The 17,578-nt window shown below is 39.8% G+C and overlaps 1 protein-coding gene across 6 annotated transcripts in view; it reads right to left on the reverse strand.

The window, feature by feature from the left end:
* The window catches only part of TGFBR3 (transforming growth factor beta receptor 3), a 139,215-nt gene that overhangs the window by 74,101 nt on the left and 47,536 nt on the right, over positions 1-17,578 (reverse strand). For 5 of the 6 annotated variants that reach the window (XM_027694465.1, XM_027694464.1, XM_027694466.1 and 2 more), the window contains exon 3: positions 9,793-9,837. The exons of the other annotated variant lie outside the window; for it this stretch is intronic. In XM_027694465.1, coding sequence (XP_027550266.1) covers positions 9,793-9,837 — 45 coding nt within the window. The remainder of the gene's footprint in view (positions 1-9,792; positions 9,838-17,578) is intronic. 6 annotated transcript variants of the gene reach the window in all.

Genomic DNA, 17,578 nt, shown 5'->3' on the forward strand with positions numbered 1-17,578 from the left:
TGTTGTTTAGTTTGGAGTTTTTTTCCTTTTCTTAATCAGAACAATTAAAAATATCCCATGGCAGTTTTTCAGAATGGCAAGTGGCTGTCACATGCTTGATCCCTACTGAATTCCATTTGGAACTACATATGCAGCCATCTTTTGCCCATATTGGTTGTCCAAGGGGCACTACCATGCAGTGAAGAGTTTATATCCAAAGTCTTATCTGATGACTAATGACAGCAACCTCAACGAGATCAGGAGAGACTAGAGTGCCTTCTGTTAACCGGTTAGGGGGGAATACCAACCACAGAGTTGATAGCTACTCTTGCAATTTAGAAAATTTTCTAATTGCTCTTACTGAAACTATTAAGACACTAGACACACATTCCTAAACAATTACAGTATTACACAATTCTACAAACCATTAACAGATTTTCCTTTAATTCATAACATTAGCATTACTTTTGATAGGACATCCAAGCTCCAAAGTAAAAGCATAGTCAAATTTTTCCTTTTATTCATTTTCTTTTATCTAGGCCCAAACTGCTTCCTTTTCTTCACGTACACAGACACACTGAACTTGCAGGGGCTCTGTTTGTGCCTTTTTTTCCCCCTGGCTATGAGCTCCTTTCTACAACTCTGCTAAACTTATCTGTAATTTGTTTTCTTTCGTATGCAACTGCTATTATTCCATTAAACTCTTCCTCCCTAGTCCCCTCAGCTTCATCAGTACTTGGCATTCACTACACCTACATACAAAGGGCTCTTCTTTCAATAAGATTTCTTGCTTTTATCTGTCAATCGGATTATGTGCAGGTCATATTTTGGTCTTCAGAGAGGGAATACTGAATTCTGGATGCTGGTGCATATGGATGCACGCACATCTGGAGAGTGAGGGAGAGGTGATCTCCTTTCAAAGATATCTTTTTGACAGTCCCAGAGATGCAGAGGACCAGATGGTACAGCTTTCAGCTCAACAGCAACTTCCGTGCAATCATCTTCTGCTTTAACTTCACCACTGGGCCCAGGGCTGCACGAGAGACTTGTCATTCGTGACTAGCACATTGGAAGAACAGGCTAGCAGTCACTGCTTCTAATCCTTGGCCAGTACTGAAGCATGTGGACCCTGCTTGCAACACCAGGCACCCAGAGAAAAGCAGACAGAGAGGAGTTCTTGGTTTGGGGTTTGGTTTTGTCCTCCCCTTTGTTTTGCCTGTCAGAAGCCCTTTTGTGCTAATATATCGGTGCTTCACTCAAGCACAAAACTTTATAAGCCTTCCCCTTCCTAATCTCAGCTAGCACGTCAGAAACATCACTTCATACTAAAAAAGGGAACATCTGCTCAGCACTGTATGTCAGGAAGATCTGATAAACACCGCTGCTGGACGCAGAGCCGGAATGAGAGCAGCCGCTTTGAAACTCGTGATTCGCGTGCTGCCAGCCAGACCGGGACATGCTGGGGTTGCCTTTCCCATCTCCTCAGCTGCACATGGATTGAAAATCCTCATCAGTGGACAGCCCTTTCATAAAATAAAGAAACATTTCTTTGTTACTCAGGCTTCCAGCTGCAGCAGTTGGCAACTGCTTGCCTCAGAGTCCCATCAAATGCAGTGGGGATCTCAAAAGCAGCAAAAGCCAAAGGGAAGGAAAAAGGTTTTGGGGAAGATGGTTCCATAAATGAAAGAGTATCAGCCTTTTCCTAATTAAAAATAACAAGATTACAAGTTCAATTGAAGGCTGAATTCCTGTAACTGACCCTTTAAGGATAAGTTCACTATCACTAAATGTCTGCACAAAGCTTGAAAACTGATCCTTATCAAGTGCTTAAGCAAGAGAAAACTTCCCTCCACAAAACACATAAAAGTTGCAGTCTTGTCGCAAAAAATATAAAAGAGATACACCAAAAAGAAGAAAAAAAAAAAAAAGGCAAAATCTACTGTACTGTTCCCCAGCCCCCACTGGGTTAATCAACTGCTCAGCCTCCATTGTAGGGTCAGCAAGGAAAACAATCCCGGAATATGCCCTGCTACAGGTTTTCTCTTCAGACTTGTGAATTTTATTGTCTAGTTTGGTTTTAACTAGGAAGGCTCCAAATTTTTCAAGGTTCTGTGCCTAAAGATGAGGAGAAAACACCAGGTTGGCCCCAGTGCTGAGGAATGCTTACAAAGACCTTGCGCTGTCCTGAACTCAAGGACAGCATCCCCTTGGACAGGGAAACAGTGTCCACACTCCCCTATTTGAAAGCCATAAAGATAAATGCTGTCAAATGTTTTTCCAAGTTCATCGAGGTGTTTCAGACAATTTGGCTGAAAGAGGTTGGTGCTGGAGACAGCTCAAGCCTCATCTGAATCTCCAGTGAGGGCTATAAACACAAGACAGCACTGGTCCACAGATCACTGACGGCTCAGCTGCTTGTAAGTGGTCTGCATAACCACATTTTTCTTTATATCAAATTCAATAAAAAGTCTAATAGACAAGGTGGATGGTGGTCCTTGAAAAATTCTGAGGGCTGACTACGCACCTAGATATTGCTACAGAAGACAAAGAAAGCCCACACTTCCAAGCTATTATGAACAGAAGTCTATCACAGTAGCCTTCACTAAGCATCAACAATAAAATAAATCTTTTTCATCAATTAAGCAAAGATAAAATAACAGGAGAGCTCTAGGCACATTTGGTGTTAAATGAAGGGACAGAAATTAGCACAATGCTGAGCAGGTCATGGACTATCCAAGTACAGAACATCCCACCGGCCATCAAGTTTTTCAAAAATGTAGCTTGAAAAATTTTTACTTGAGTACTTTTCCCCCTGTTTTTTATTTAAATATGAAATAATTACTCAAAGTCACTCTTTATTCTGGCTTAAAATTTCCCCTCAATTTAACTTAAAATGATAGTACACCAAAAATCAAAAAATAAAGGAAAAACTTGGGAAGAAAAGAAAGTATGTGCAGACGGATTCTAGAGTATTGTGAGCAGCTGACCTAATTTGGGGTTTAGAAGCATTTATCTTCACTATTTCAATATATGCCAATTATTCCCCAAAAATCTCTCCCATGGTGACATTTTTGTTTAAAATAATAAAAAATCCTGTATCATTTGAGTTTTCACTCTCCGTGGAAAATATACACATTATACTGTAAATCCCATATAGACCTGATTATCTTAAGCTAAATAATAAGCTTATATAATATGTTAATACAGATCCACAGGCATCTGCCTAAGTTGTGTAAACAGTGTCAAATGACATCTTGCAGATCCAGACAAAAGAGTGTTTTCTAAAGTCCACATGCCAGGATCTTTAAAAAATTATTTAAAATACTTATTACCAAATATTCAATTCCCTGCCATGTAGCAAGGTTGGCTACAAAGTTATTTTAACCCCCAAGACAGGGAAGTAATTGCAAAAATAAATAGAATCACTGCATTCTCTGTTTAAAATAGAAGTGTCATTACAGTAGAGATACAAACTGCCTTTAAAATATCATGGCAATAGGCCTTACCCATGTGAGCTAATCCCCATAGTCACCATTTTTAAGCCCAGCTCCCAGGACAGGCCCCCAGACACCAGGTGGCCTGGTTGGCAGGTGACAAACACCGTGCCTGGCACCCAGGGCATGGCTCTTTGCTTCACTCACAGAGCGTGCCCCCCCCTCCTGCAAGGGGATGGACCCAAATGAACAAATCTATCATGGGATGGCAGACCTATACATACACAGCTAGTTCTACAGGTAATGACAAACCAATGAAACCTAACACTGCAGGTTTATGAGACAGGATGAATCATCCAATATCACAAGACAGCCAAACCCAGCATGTCTCATTCTCTTCACCTCTCTTCTCCTTCCCACCAACACTTTCCAGCTACCTTATGCCTATTTTCATGATGATCAAACCTGCCTTCCCCAGGAGCTGATTCAACTCACTAACATGACAGGAATCTAGCCCAAGCTAAGCAGGTTCCTGTTGGCCTTTGGTGCATTTGATAGCAGGGAGGAAGGCTTGGGGAGCACCTAGGCTGGCTCCCACCAAGGGCAGTGGGTAACCTGCACCCCTGTCCCTACTGTGGACAGTAGGGAGCCTCTACATTTAACTGTGCTCATGAAACCACAGACTGAATGCAAAGACCTTCCTAGAAAGAGATACTGCTGATTTTAGAAAATGTGCTGATTGTGTAAATGCAGTTTCCTTCTAGTCCAAGATCAGCACAACAGTAACACAAACTACTACTTTCAAAAGCCCCTATGCATTTTCATTTTGAATAAATATTTCCACGGTGCAGAACACAAAAAAATCACAGCTTAGCAACTGCTCTGATTACCAAGAAGGCATCATGCAATACCTCACTAAGTTCCATGCATATACATATATGTGCAAGCGTAAATATATATACACACACATACACATTCTCCAAAGCTAGTTGATCTGTACAAAAAGTTCAGTGAAAGTGAGAACAATGAATCACACTTTAGTCATATAGAGGTATTTGTTCCACATTTGAAGAGCATGCAAGAGACAGTTGTTTTTGAACATAAAAGCTATTTCTGAAGGAATTTCATTTACTTTCCTCAGCACTACTAAAATCACCATTTACAATGACAGGACATGATACACAGTCTCTTAAAATTGCTTCCCTAACCATTGTTCCTGTAAGCCCACACTTAACACCTCAGATAGAATGCAAGACTGGAGCTATCTCCTTTTTAAAGTTGTAACCACACTGCACTGCAGCACTCCTCTTGCCTTCTCATCTCCACTTCCTGTGTTAAACTCCTGGAAACTGCATTTACAGCTACACTGAAAAGAATCATCTTAGATGTAGCAGTATTAGACCTGATGTGGGAGAAGTCTTAAGTTTGAATGAGTTTAATAATTTATTAAAAGCATACGTTGTCACTTCAATTCATTTGTGTATTTAGGACCTCATGGCACAGTCCTTTACATACCATAAAATTACTTACTCTTGTTGAACTAACATAATGCTTTTTATCCAGACAGAATAATTTTTCAAGGAGACTGAAGGAGTCACCCAACGCTTTTTTTACCAGCTCAGCTCTCAGTCCAAGTTAGACTTACCTCTAGTTTTCAGAGTGGGGGTGAGGGCTAGGGGTGGAAATGCTATTTTAAAAAAGTTGAAAGCGAGGATCAGGAAGTTTTATTTACTGTTCTGACTAAAAAATCCCAAGTAAATCCTGTTTGGTTTACAGATTCTTATTATCATCCCAGGTTACTGTTACAGCACCTTTTTATGGGACAAGATGCATGTATACAAGATGCTACAGATTTGAAAACTATTGCAGACAGTTTCTCTACACATTCTCTGTGTAGAGAAGACCACCATCCTATCTGAATACCTAAAATAACTTATCACACCAGATACAGCCTCACCTACATAGCTAATGCAACAGGGTGATTTCCTAAAATATCACAGTATGTCCAGGGAGACACTTACAATATGCAGGAAGTATAAAGTCAAAGATTTCTGCCCCGGCCAGAAGAGGTTGCTTGTACATAAATACCTTGAAGTAGAAGAGCTTGGGATAAACTCTTCTTGGATTAGTGTGAAATGCTGTCCTGCTCTGCACTCACTGAACTTTTTTCAACATAAAGCAGAGAAACGACCATTTGTCAGCTAGTAATGAAAAAAAAAATACCCAAACCACTAAAGACCTGAAATTTATGATCTGAAATGTCCAATCCTTCCCTTCAAAAGCAGCAGTATTTTCATTCTAATATAGCAATGCAGTACCTGCATCCATGCAGTACATGGACATTTGTCCTCAACTTCCAATCAGCTGTAAGCAATTCGAGACCAGTCACAGCAGCTTTAACCAATCCCATAGATCCCAGGCTTAAATAATAAATAAAAATAAACATCTTCTCATCAGTAACATCCAGAGGTTCGTTTTCTGGGCACAATATCTGTCCATATCAAGTGCATGGGTTTTTTCATGCTGCTGTTCCTATAAAACTGTTAATATTCAGACAACTAAATAAACAGATCTGCTCTTCGAGTCAACTTTTGGATTATAATTATGAAAAGCAGAAACCATCTTTGTTTTTTCCTCCCCAAACTGGAAGAAATTGAACTTTGCCCTCTCAATAAGGCTGACTCAACAGGATGAGTAGAATACAAGCACAGAGGTCAAGTGGCCTAAGAAATCTGTTTTGAATATCCATACAAAAAGGCTGACCAGAAGCAACAAAAAAAATACCTGAATTTTAACAAGCTCAGTGCTTATACCACACTCTAAACAGAGCCTGTTTTCAAAGTGTGATGTTACATATTAAACTCAGCTGTTAAGCTAATATTGAAGTGTGAAAAACAACCAGGCCACCTTCCACCAGTCCACAGGCCATTCCACCACAGCTCAGTGTTGCCATCATCACAGTGAAGTTATCTTGAAGCAAGATTACTTAAACCAGAAATTCCAGGTCCATAAGCCTAGACAAATATTTTTGGAATATTTTCAAGAAGTTGAGGATCTGGGACTTTTGAAATGCTTGGCCTTGGTTTGCTAAGCATGTAACTATTAGTTAAACTGCAGCTTAGGACTCAAGATAAATGGTTTGCACTACTGTGGGTCCATAGCTATATTCTCCCTTTTTACAACCTGTTAACATTATTACCACTAATTTATAGGGCAAGAGAAATTTACCAGTTGATAAAGTGAGCTTGTCCTTAGGCAAATAATTTGGTGGCTTTTAAGTGAGACTTCAAATTAACCCTGGTTACCTAATGCAGCATGTTCTTTTCAATGTTTTACGTGAAAAACACCACTTAAAGTTTATTCACATCTTCCTTTAAAAAAAAAAAAAGAAAATAGGCCTATTGTTAAACACACTTAATGGAAGAAAAATTGATGGTGAGAATATGTAATCATACAACACCTGGCCAGTGCCACAGTACAGCAGGTGCCCTATGCCTTGCCCGATCTTCCACTCCCCTGAACACAGGAATCTAGCCCTGAAACAATACCAGCCACACATGGGAAACAACAGACACTCACAGACTCTATTGGAATTAAAATATCAGAGTTATTTAAGGAAAATTGGGACTAGAAAGATTATTTTTGTATCAATTGCCAGCAAAATGGACAAATGCTCCCTCCTCTTAGAATCACAGAATCATAAAATGGTTTGGGTTAGATGGGACCTGCCTTGGGCAGAGACATCTCCCACTACTCCTTGTTGCTCAATGCCCCATCCAACCTGGCCTTGAACACTGCCAGGGATGGGGCATCCGCAACTTCTCTGGGCAACCTGTTCCAGTGTCTCACCACCCTCATAGTAAAGCATTTCTTCCATATATCTAATCTAAATTGCCCCTCTTTCAGTTTGAACCTATTACTCCTTGTCCTGTCATTACAGTTCCTGTAAAGAGCCCCTCTCCGGCTTTCTTGCAGGCCCCTTCAGATACTGGAAGGTTGCTATGAGGTCTCCTCACAACCTTCTCCAGGCTGAACAGCCCCAACTTTCTCAGCTTGTCTTCACAGGGGAGGTATTCTTCCCCTCACCAACTTCATGGCCTCCTCTGGACTTGCTCCAATAGCTCCATATCCTTCCTATGGTGGGGGTACCAGGACTGTACACAATATTCCAGGTGGGATCTCATGAGAGCAGAGCAGAGGGGAAGAATCACCTCCATCAACCTGCTGGTCACAGTCCTTTTGATGCAGTCCAGAATAGGGTTGGCTTTCTGGCTGCAAGTGCATACTGCCAGCTCATATTGAGTTTTTCATCAATCATCACCCCCAAGTCCCTCTCCACAGGGCTGCTCTCAATCACTTCTCCACCAATTCTGCAGGTGTGCCTGGGATTGCCCCGATCCAGGTGTAGGACCTTGCACTTGGCCTTGTTGAACTTCATGAGGTTTTCATGAAGTTTTCATGAGGTTTTCATGAAGGGCCCACCTCCGAAGGCTGTCAGTGTCCCTCTGGTGGCATGTTCAAGAACACCTTTGCCAGTCTTTGTTTCATATCTCTTTTTCCTTATAACATCTTTGGGATGCATCATTTGAGCCGTAGAAATCCATTCTGCTTGATTTACATGCATCCAAGCTCAGCTATTCCTATCTGTACAAACACTGTGTGTCACTAGGTCATCACAACAGAAGTCCATGTTGCCAGAAGATAAAAACACATCATGCTTGTTAACACACAAGTGTTATCTTGTTTGACCAGATACTACCAAGTGTGCAATCACAGTGACACCCAGCCCTGCAAACCTTGTGTGAAGCCAATTATAGGTGAGGAGAAAAAGTACATGCACCAAAAAATGTTTATAAATACACAAGTGCCAGTCTCGAAAGACTGAAAGAGCTTTACCACAAAAATCTACCTAGTTTGTCACCTAAGTGACAAATATATTTGTTCAACAAATCTTGCTTTAATTAAAAACTACCTATGTTTGTTGTGTGCTTTTAAATAGAAATTTATTTTCTTGGTAGGCATGCTGCAGCTATGCTGTAGCCTTCAACTCATGAAACTTTTGTCTTTTAAAGGTTATGTTTTCAACCTAAAATTGAGTTTCAGGCCCCTTTTGTGCCTAGGTGCAATACCATTCAGAGAGAAGTGTATAAGCAGTAATACAATACTAAAGAACACTTTTTTCTTATGTCAGAAATTTGCAAGTGCATTATACACTCACCTGGTTTTAAATTAAAAGCTAATTTGAGGTTTGCATGAGAATTTCCACACTTTTCCCCTTCGAAACTGTGAGGTTCTGTGGGAATTCTGTTTTTCTTTTTGAACCAGATGCCTTGGTTTTAGGTAGTCTGCTCTGTTAAAATGAAAAAAGTCTAAAGGGCATTATCCACACAAAGAGCTGAAGGTCATTACCCAACTGTGCTCATTATCTCATTATATGGTCTAATTCGGTAATGTGTTTTCTTCCGGGATGTGATAATTAGTGTTGTGTTTCTTTGTTTCTAACAAAACCTTGGAGATACTGAAATCTTTTAAGGAAACAGTGAATCATTTTGGAAGGCTGTGTGCAGTAAGAGTCAAAGTTAGGACCCTTCCTAGTTCTTACAATTTCGTGGCCTCCTCTTCCCAAAGCAATCCGCTCTTGGATCCCCGCTTTTAGGAAAACAGCTCCTAAAAAATCAGTACCAATAAACTGAAATTTTCTGGTGAGGAACATCTCTATATACACATTCAGAAAATGAAAATTCATTCTAAATAAGCCACAAAATCCACAGAGAGACTATGTGTTTTCCTTTCCACAGAGGATTCAAATAATGGTAATAACTTACTTTAATCAAGTTAGGGCCAGCAAGTATGTGTACTGTAACACAGCCAAGTCCTGAAATCATTACCTTAAACCCAGCATACATTTAGCAGCACACACTGCCTTCAACTCCCATTGAAATGTGTAGATTCTTGTGGGGATGTTGGGGTTTTATTATCTCACAAGGTCAAGCTCTTAGTCCTTAATCAGGCAAGAATCCAGATGAGGTCCATGGGAGATTTGCCAGAGAAAGAACTAACTGGAGAGCGAGAAAGGATGACTCTAAACAACTTGGGAGCAGAACTTTATAGAGAACAGAGAGAGCTTGCATATTGTACGCCTGATTCATAGGGAGTAATTTAGCTCACGCAGATGGCAGCCACATGTAAAAAGATCTGGCCGTATATATCCTATACTTGCGCCTTGTCTTCATTGAAAAGAGAAAGGCATCAGTGGATAAGCATGATTTCAATTACTAAAAATGTAAATTTTGACAGAATAAGTCCACTAATGAGATTTTCAAAACTGTTAAAGTTAACATAAAGGAATATATATTGAATTGTAAAATAAAACACTTACTAACTAATGCACCCTTGAGGTTCTTTTCTGCTCTCCGGAACCCCGCTAGAAAGTAAACAAACCCCACACTGAAACAAAATCATTCTCAACAAACAAGTAAAATTCCTCACTTAGAAAATGTCTCTCAAAAGGCCATCTGCAATATCAGCCAGAGCTCTGAAATTATTCACTCACTAATGTATCTCGTTCCACTCGCCTTGAGGTAAAGTTTTGTTTCAGGAATTTCTTACTAAATGCTACCACTCACTTTTCTTTTTATCTAGGTAACAACTTACCCCCGCTCATTACTGCCCTTCTTCCCTTCCAAAATACCCAAGGATTTTCTCCTCCTTGACTTCCTTCTGCTCATTGAGTACGTGCCCCATTTGTTATCCTACTGGATTTCTCCCCATGTAATTCTATAAGGGTATTTGAAAAAATGCAGAGCTGTGGTTCCACAAGAGTTAACTGAGTCCAAACTTTCTTAATGTACTGACCAGCTGCTTGTTAGCTGCAACCAGAAGGAGCATGCACATTGGCAGTTAACTGTTAAATGCATTTTTGAAACTAATAGTAAGTTGAAAACAATTTGAGCTCTGGACATAAGTACAGTGTATACTCCCAGGTGAGCATCAGATATAAAAGGAGAACTGAGATGGTCTCCATATGAAATCACAATGGCTCTTCTCCTCAAATCATCTTTTATTAACTTTTGCTTTTTTTTTTACGGGAAGTTGGGGAAAGGAGTTTTAACTCAGGAAATAAGTCATTTGTGCCCAATGCTAACATAGCATTTATAAGGCATGTATCTTGGTATCCTCGCTGCATGGAAAAAAAGTCTCAGGGAACCTCAAAGCCGACTCAGGTTTCACAAAAATATAAAATGTTCACACACACATCTGAAGTACTTCCCTTTCAGAGACCCCACAGGTGTTGAAATACACCTTCCTGTATGGCAAGGGTTCAACTCCCATTTAAGGGCTTGCATGAAGAAGGCAAAAGCCCCCTTGACACTACAGATGGCAGGGAACACATGGGGGACCTGACTGCCAGTGATGGAGTACAATTTGTTGTCTTTTCCAGTACACAAAAACTCCAGTTGCTCCTCCTTGAACAATCAAACAAACAAGACTTTCGGGGGAAAAAAAAAGCAGGTAGATTCTGTAAAAACTACTCACAAAACGCTAACCAAAGAAGGCTTTTTGTCCCATGACTTAACTGGAAGCAGATAGCTCAGTGAGCAGGATGGCTTTTTCCCTTTCAACAAAAAAGACGAACCCAGCCCTGTATATGGGGTGAGCAGTGAGAAACCTTACAGTGAGACTTTCAAAGTGACTTGGCAACACTTAGAACAGCACAATTTGTTTTCAAGTACAATCAGTAAAGGATAGCGTTATTCAGAAAACAGTCACAATATCCTGGAACTTAACAGATGCAAAGTAACTTTGCAGTGGAGTCAGCAGTCTGAGGAGCCTCACACATGCTCTGCAAGCTTGCAAACAGTCCTTCAGAAAAGACAGGGGGGAGGGGGAAGAAGCAGGGAGGGTAATGAGTAATACCTCTTCCTGCTAAACATTCAAGGTACACGTAAAAGCTATCATTGAGTCAGCACTTGGGGGTGGCAGTTCAGACAGTAAAATCTGGTTTGCTGGAATTTACAACAGCCTGAAGGTGGTCACTGCTATGCGCCTCACATACCCATACATATATATTTTAATTATTACTATTATTTTTGTAGAAGAAAATAATATTCAAATGACCCATTTCGACATATTCATAATTAGGAGGTGATATCAGGTTATGATTTAAGGGAAAGAACAAGAGTTAGGGACTGACAAAACTTAGATATTTAATAAATGGCATCTTAATACAAAGAAAAAACAAGCAGACAAAGAACCTAACGCAGGGCACAGTTAAATCATATGGTTTGGTGGGGTTTAGACAAGCTCACGTTTCAAGCTTTCACTTGCTTACACCATGGCATGCAAGGTGTAGCACCGAGTGTGAAAGGCTTCAGCTCAGAGTCCAGACAAGGATTGCTGGCTCTCATTTATTCAACAGTTTTCATAGGAAAAGCATGAAAGTTTCAACATTGCATTGTACAGTGGTGCATTTCCTTTTCATAATGTATTGTATATCACTGTAGGAAACTCTGCTAAGCTGGCAAACCCTTCTTATGGATACAGTTTACATAAGTTACATGAACAAAAAAAGTGCTTCGGTCAGCTTTTCATGTACTTTTGAGTAAGGATGTATAGCTATGCCAGTAAATCAAATCGTTTTGTTGCCACATGTTCCAGTTCTGACAGGCTATGTTTTACTTCGTGGTTATGTCTAACTGTGCCACCAGGTGAACCACAGATCAAGTTACTCAAAACACCTGAACAATACTTTGATACTCTACTTCTGCAAGAGCAAATTCATTTTTGACCTAGTACAAACCTGAGCCACTGCAAAAAAGGGAGGTTCCACTACCCCTGCCACCCACTTTCACGGGTCCCTGCATTTTATCTAGCACTCATGATGGTTCAGGGAAAACCAGATCCTTCTGGGACTTCAAAAGCTGCCACATAAGCACACAGGAACCAGGCTGAAACTTGTTCTTCCTATCAGTGGACCAGTGGTTTAACTTCATGGAAGGGAATGGAAGTTAACACCCACTATTTCACTAATATCTCATGAGATCTGTGACAATTTACTGGCCATACAATGCAGAAGCAGTCTCAACATGACACTGCAAGTGAAGTCACTTGGTTAAGTGTAAGCCTCACTGTGTCCTGCTTTAGAAAAGCCACCACCCCCAACTGATCCACTGAAGCATGGTATCAACATATTGGATACAAACAATTGAATAATAAACCCCCCCCATCCCCTGTCCCCCGACGTCAACACAGACCTGACTCATAATCCGAGAGAACCCAGGCAGAGCAGTTCAACAGCCCCATTACTCTCAGTCCTACCACCAGAGCCACAAGCCTGGCTGGAAAAGGACTGAGTTCTTGTTGAGCACAAACACTCTTTTCTTTGGACAAGGCTACAGTAAAATAATCAAATATATTCAGAAATAAAGGACAGGAGTATACTCTCATTTACCAATTCTTTATTGTGCTTATTATCAACTACTAATAGTTTAGTAAATTCCCTTGGACAATTAACTGCAGTTTTTGTTCACCATAAATGCAAAGAAAGACCCATGTATCACCCACTATACACTGCTCAGCCATTCTATGAAAAAAATGTTTATCTTTAAAGCTTCCAATGTAACTGCACTGTTATATTTAAATGTTCTTTGAGATCATCCAGGAGATTACAAAGATGGTTGTTTAAAAAGTCTGTGCCAGCTGTTCTATGTGTATATTAGGAGCATTACAAAGGCATCAAATACTCATTAGTGATGAGATCATCCCAACTAAAAAAACATACTAATACACATCTTGGATACAGACAATCAGAGTGAGGTATTGGACACAGGAGGAAGAACATACACCCAAAGAAAAAGGGGAGCAGAAAGCATTATATGCATTGCATTGTCCCACTGAAGAGTGAGGAATAGGATGACTTCCCTTCATTGGCACAACAACCCTTGCACATCAGGTTCACAGTAAATCTCTCTCCAACCATACCAACCATGGCCTATTTAACAAAATAGCATTGAGAACCTAACAAGAAGCTGTTAGGAAGAAAAAGCAAAGAAACCCTTGTGTCACAAACGGAGAAGGAGTGCCAAAAGACTTCAAACGAGGACACAGGTTTTGTTACCATTTCAGGACGTGAACCCTAGGATTAATTCCATTAAATAAAAAGGAACTGTGCTACACCACCTTCAAATTGCTGCCATTAAACTGTCCTAGAGACATAATGTTATACAACTGTGCCAGCATCAGACACCCACTGACTGGTTTAGAATGGGATTAAAAGAGCAGAAGATGTAGCAACTCTGCAGAAAGGTATGGTCTGAACACGAACCCTTTCTGGCTGCAGGGCTTGTAGCCCATCAAACAGCAAACTGAATCCCCAAGTAAGCATTCCAGCAAGAGATCCCACCAGGGAGCACTGGGACACAAGCATACAGGCTGGTTGCTTCCAAAAATGTAAGGAAAGCAACTGGAACAAGAAGACAACACAGGTATCAGAACTGAATCAACTCAATTAGTTCAGTCAACTAGTAGGAAAAAATGTTGATTGCTCCAATTAAATTACTTCAGTCCACTAGGCCAAAAAATGACTGATTCGTTGCTCAGAAATCCTCCCTAATAAATCCTGATTTCACTCTACTTTTTCTTTGAGCAATCTTGTCAAATCATAGATACTTGATTGATACATGAACACTTGACCTATAAAACCATCTCAAGTGCATTATTATTTCTCCGGAAAAAGAGGGAAGATACATTCTAGGACTCCTCAAGGCAGAACAAAATAAAGGAGTTCTTTGTTAGCAACTTTTACTTGAAAAGTTTTAGACCGTTTCTTGGTTAATCCTTTGCATAGTGCTTGTGTGATGTTGAAACAAACAGAAGAATGAGCTGGTTTGGTTTTCTCCACATACAAGAAGATTTTAACACCACTAAGCACTCAATACTCAGAACTGTGTCATTAGAATTCTTTCCTCCTGAATCATATCAATAAAGCTGAAGTTCAGTCTAGCATTCATAAGATATGACTTACAGGCTTCCTGCTGCAAATGTACTTTTGAGATCCAGTATATATAACAGAGACCCAGAATTAAGTAAGTTTAATTTTTTTTATTATTTTTATAGAAAATGAACCATCACAGGGTCTTAGATATTATCTTGGGCATGAAATTGCTTGAAAAACCCCTAGTTTTGCAAATTTCAAAAAATAAAAGAGAAAAGACATTTCAAGAGAACACAAGCAAGAACCAGGTCTTTTTCAGAATTGCTTTTTTTTTTCTGCTACTGGCATGAAGCATTCCTTATTCTGACATTTCAGGAGGGTTTTTTCTCCTTTTTCACTATCATTAAAGTCAGGTAACAGGCCTTTTAACAGCAGACACTGGAGAAGCATTTGTCAAGTGTTACAGTTAAGACAATTTTAATCTTCTGAAAAACCTCAGTCCTTCCTATGATGCCTACTTTAGCTCTCTTGCTTCCATCTGTGATGATACATGTGATCACAGAGATCAAACATTAACACTGGGAGAATGAAAACGAATGCAGTGAACAATATGGCCATGAGCACTATTTCAGCAAGAAAAACAACTACTACTGGCCTAGTTCCAAAAAGCAACTGAGACAAGTAATATCCAAGGTAATCTCTGAACAGTTTTCTTGTCAATTTATGCAAATACCCATTACTTTTTCAGCTTGAAGGTGAAAATATCCCACAGAACAATTAATTACTGCTTTGAACTCATTAGTGCTATGAAAGGAAATTTTGCCAGACTGATCTAAGATTTCAAAGCAGAAAAAACAGAAAACTGGCAACTTTTACAAATTACATAAACAAATCCTCTCCAAAGACAAGGTCTGCCCTAATGCCAGAAACTGAACCCACACGTTAACTTCTACCACTTTGCTCAAACAATGCATGGGATGTAATGTCATCCTGCCTGCGAGTAAGTTTTCTACTAATGATGCCAGAAGAGAATCACATTTCACCTGAAAATCCTTTTGTGTAGTCTCAGATTTCTCAGCCCCTTACATTCAGTATGATGGATTCTATTTCTTTTAAAAATAGTGACTTTATTTTTTTAAGAAATAAAGGTTGGCATGGCAGGAAGAGAAAAGAGAAGCAATGAGTTAAGACACTCCTCAGGACATCATAACTAATTTATGACTTGCCAAAACTTCAATCATCTTATTCCTTATCAGAGATCACAACAAACTTCTGCAGTTCAGCATCCATGAGCCTAAACACAAGCAAAACAGGTAAAAAGTCTGACAGTCCCTGAAATAAAACTTTTGCCATTTTCATACCTCCAAAAAATGGCAGGGGGAGGTTTTGAAGAATTAACAAGATAATAGCAGCTACCCCAATGTGATCCAAGAACTTTAAAGCGATTACATTAGCTCTTCAAACAGTCTTGCATGGAAGATGTCAGGGTAGAACATCTGTTTTACATATCAAGAGACCAAGACTGAGAGATGAAATGACTCATGGGGAGATCACAGAGAAAGTCACAAATACAGATACAAGTCTTTCATCTTTCAGTCAAAAGCAGAGGCTCACAGGTTACACCTATGGTCATCAGGGAGGGGGACTCCAAGAGAAGAACAGATCCAGTTGGTGGCCCAGCATCACTGTGCTCTTCTCCAGGAGTCCAGTTCAGGGCTGAGCCACAGCTGGAAAGAATTGGTCTGACAGCCCATAACTCAGCCCACCCTCTCACAGAGGTCCTTCAGGCACAGGCATTTACATTGAGTCACGGCAGAGGATGACCACACACACACGTCAGGGCACACAGAGCTGCTGTGCGTTGGCTGTTGATGAAAAGTGCTCATCACTCCATGGGCAGAAGACTCCACCATGGTCCTCAGACCCAGCAGAGCAGGCAGCACCCCTGTCCAGCAGGACCAGGAGCCACAGGCAGCTTTTATCCTTCAGAGTAGATGTTTCCCAAGAGTAACCAGGAATCACCCATTTGGACTAAACGCACACACAAATATATACAATGTGTGGCCATGGCTGTTAAAGTTCTTCTTCTACAAATTTCCTCCAAGCAACCCCAAATGTGCAAACTGAATGCTGCTAAGCTACTTCAGCAACATTTTCAAATAACTCACTTTCATACCATATCTGCAGCCTAAAGAACTGTCAAGGCATTGTGACACAAAGTGGCCTGTTACCCCCCACTGATTTTTACACATAAAGGGAAAGTACACAATCTCGTGAAAAAAAAAGTCATCTTGACTTAGTAGATTGAATCAAAATAACTTGAGCATCTCTAGTAGGACATATGTGTTAGTGTTCCATTTAAATGGAAAGTAATAATACAAAGGAAAGTTTTATTTATTCCAAAATAGATTGCATCAACCATCCTTTCCAGATACAAGGCAAATTTGGTGATCTGGGAAGTGAAGAAAAAGAAAAGAGGAAAAGAAGTGAAGATAACCATAAAAATAAATTCTTGGCTCCAAGTTTTAAGTAAAATACATTAATTTAAAATTTTAAAAGAAAACAAAAAAACACCGAACCTGCTCCAGATGAAAGCAAACTTTTTGCTGAAGAGAAAAAACAGCAACATTTCCATTGCCTAACCCTAAATTCCTTTGTTACTTCTTCTATGCGCTACCTTCCAATAATGAGAGTAATGACATTTTCAGTTTAGTTATTTCCACTCCTGACAGGTAAAATCCCTTTTTTATTAAACCCCTATTAGGAAGTCTCACAGTGTAGAAGCTGCCAAAAAAAGGAAACAATAGCTCCATCTTTTATAAAGTACACTTATGAAGAAAAGCACACTGTGCTTGAAGCAGCTGCACTTTATGGCATTACTAAAAACCTTTGCTTTTGTCACCTGGGGTCAAAATTTATCCTTGGAGAAATTCCACTGACTTAAAACAAGTTTACACCAAAGAAGAATCCAACTCAGTGCCTTCAGGTAATGAAACACGGCACAGTCTTTGTGCTAAATATATTTTTTTTCACTCCAAATTCATGTCTCCTATGACTTACAGCCTAAGGGACTTCAGCTCTTTTTGTCATTAGATGAAATTATTTCTCTTCTTTGAAAAGGAATACATCTGACCCCTACATTCTCTCTACACTATAACATAACCAGTAGTAAAATAACAGCATTGATTCATGCAAATATATTTCAGTGCAAGAAGCTTATAAAAGAAAAACA

This window comes from Neopelma chrysocephalum, unplaced genomic scaffold (assembly GCF_003984885.1).
Source record: "Neopelma chrysocephalum unplaced genomic scaffold, ASM398488v2 Primary Assembly neopelma1_97, whole genome shotgun sequence".
In the NCBI taxonomy this organism is placed as follows: domain Eukaryota; kingdom Metazoa; phylum Chordata; class Aves; order Passeriformes; family Pipridae; genus Neopelma; species Neopelma chrysocephalum.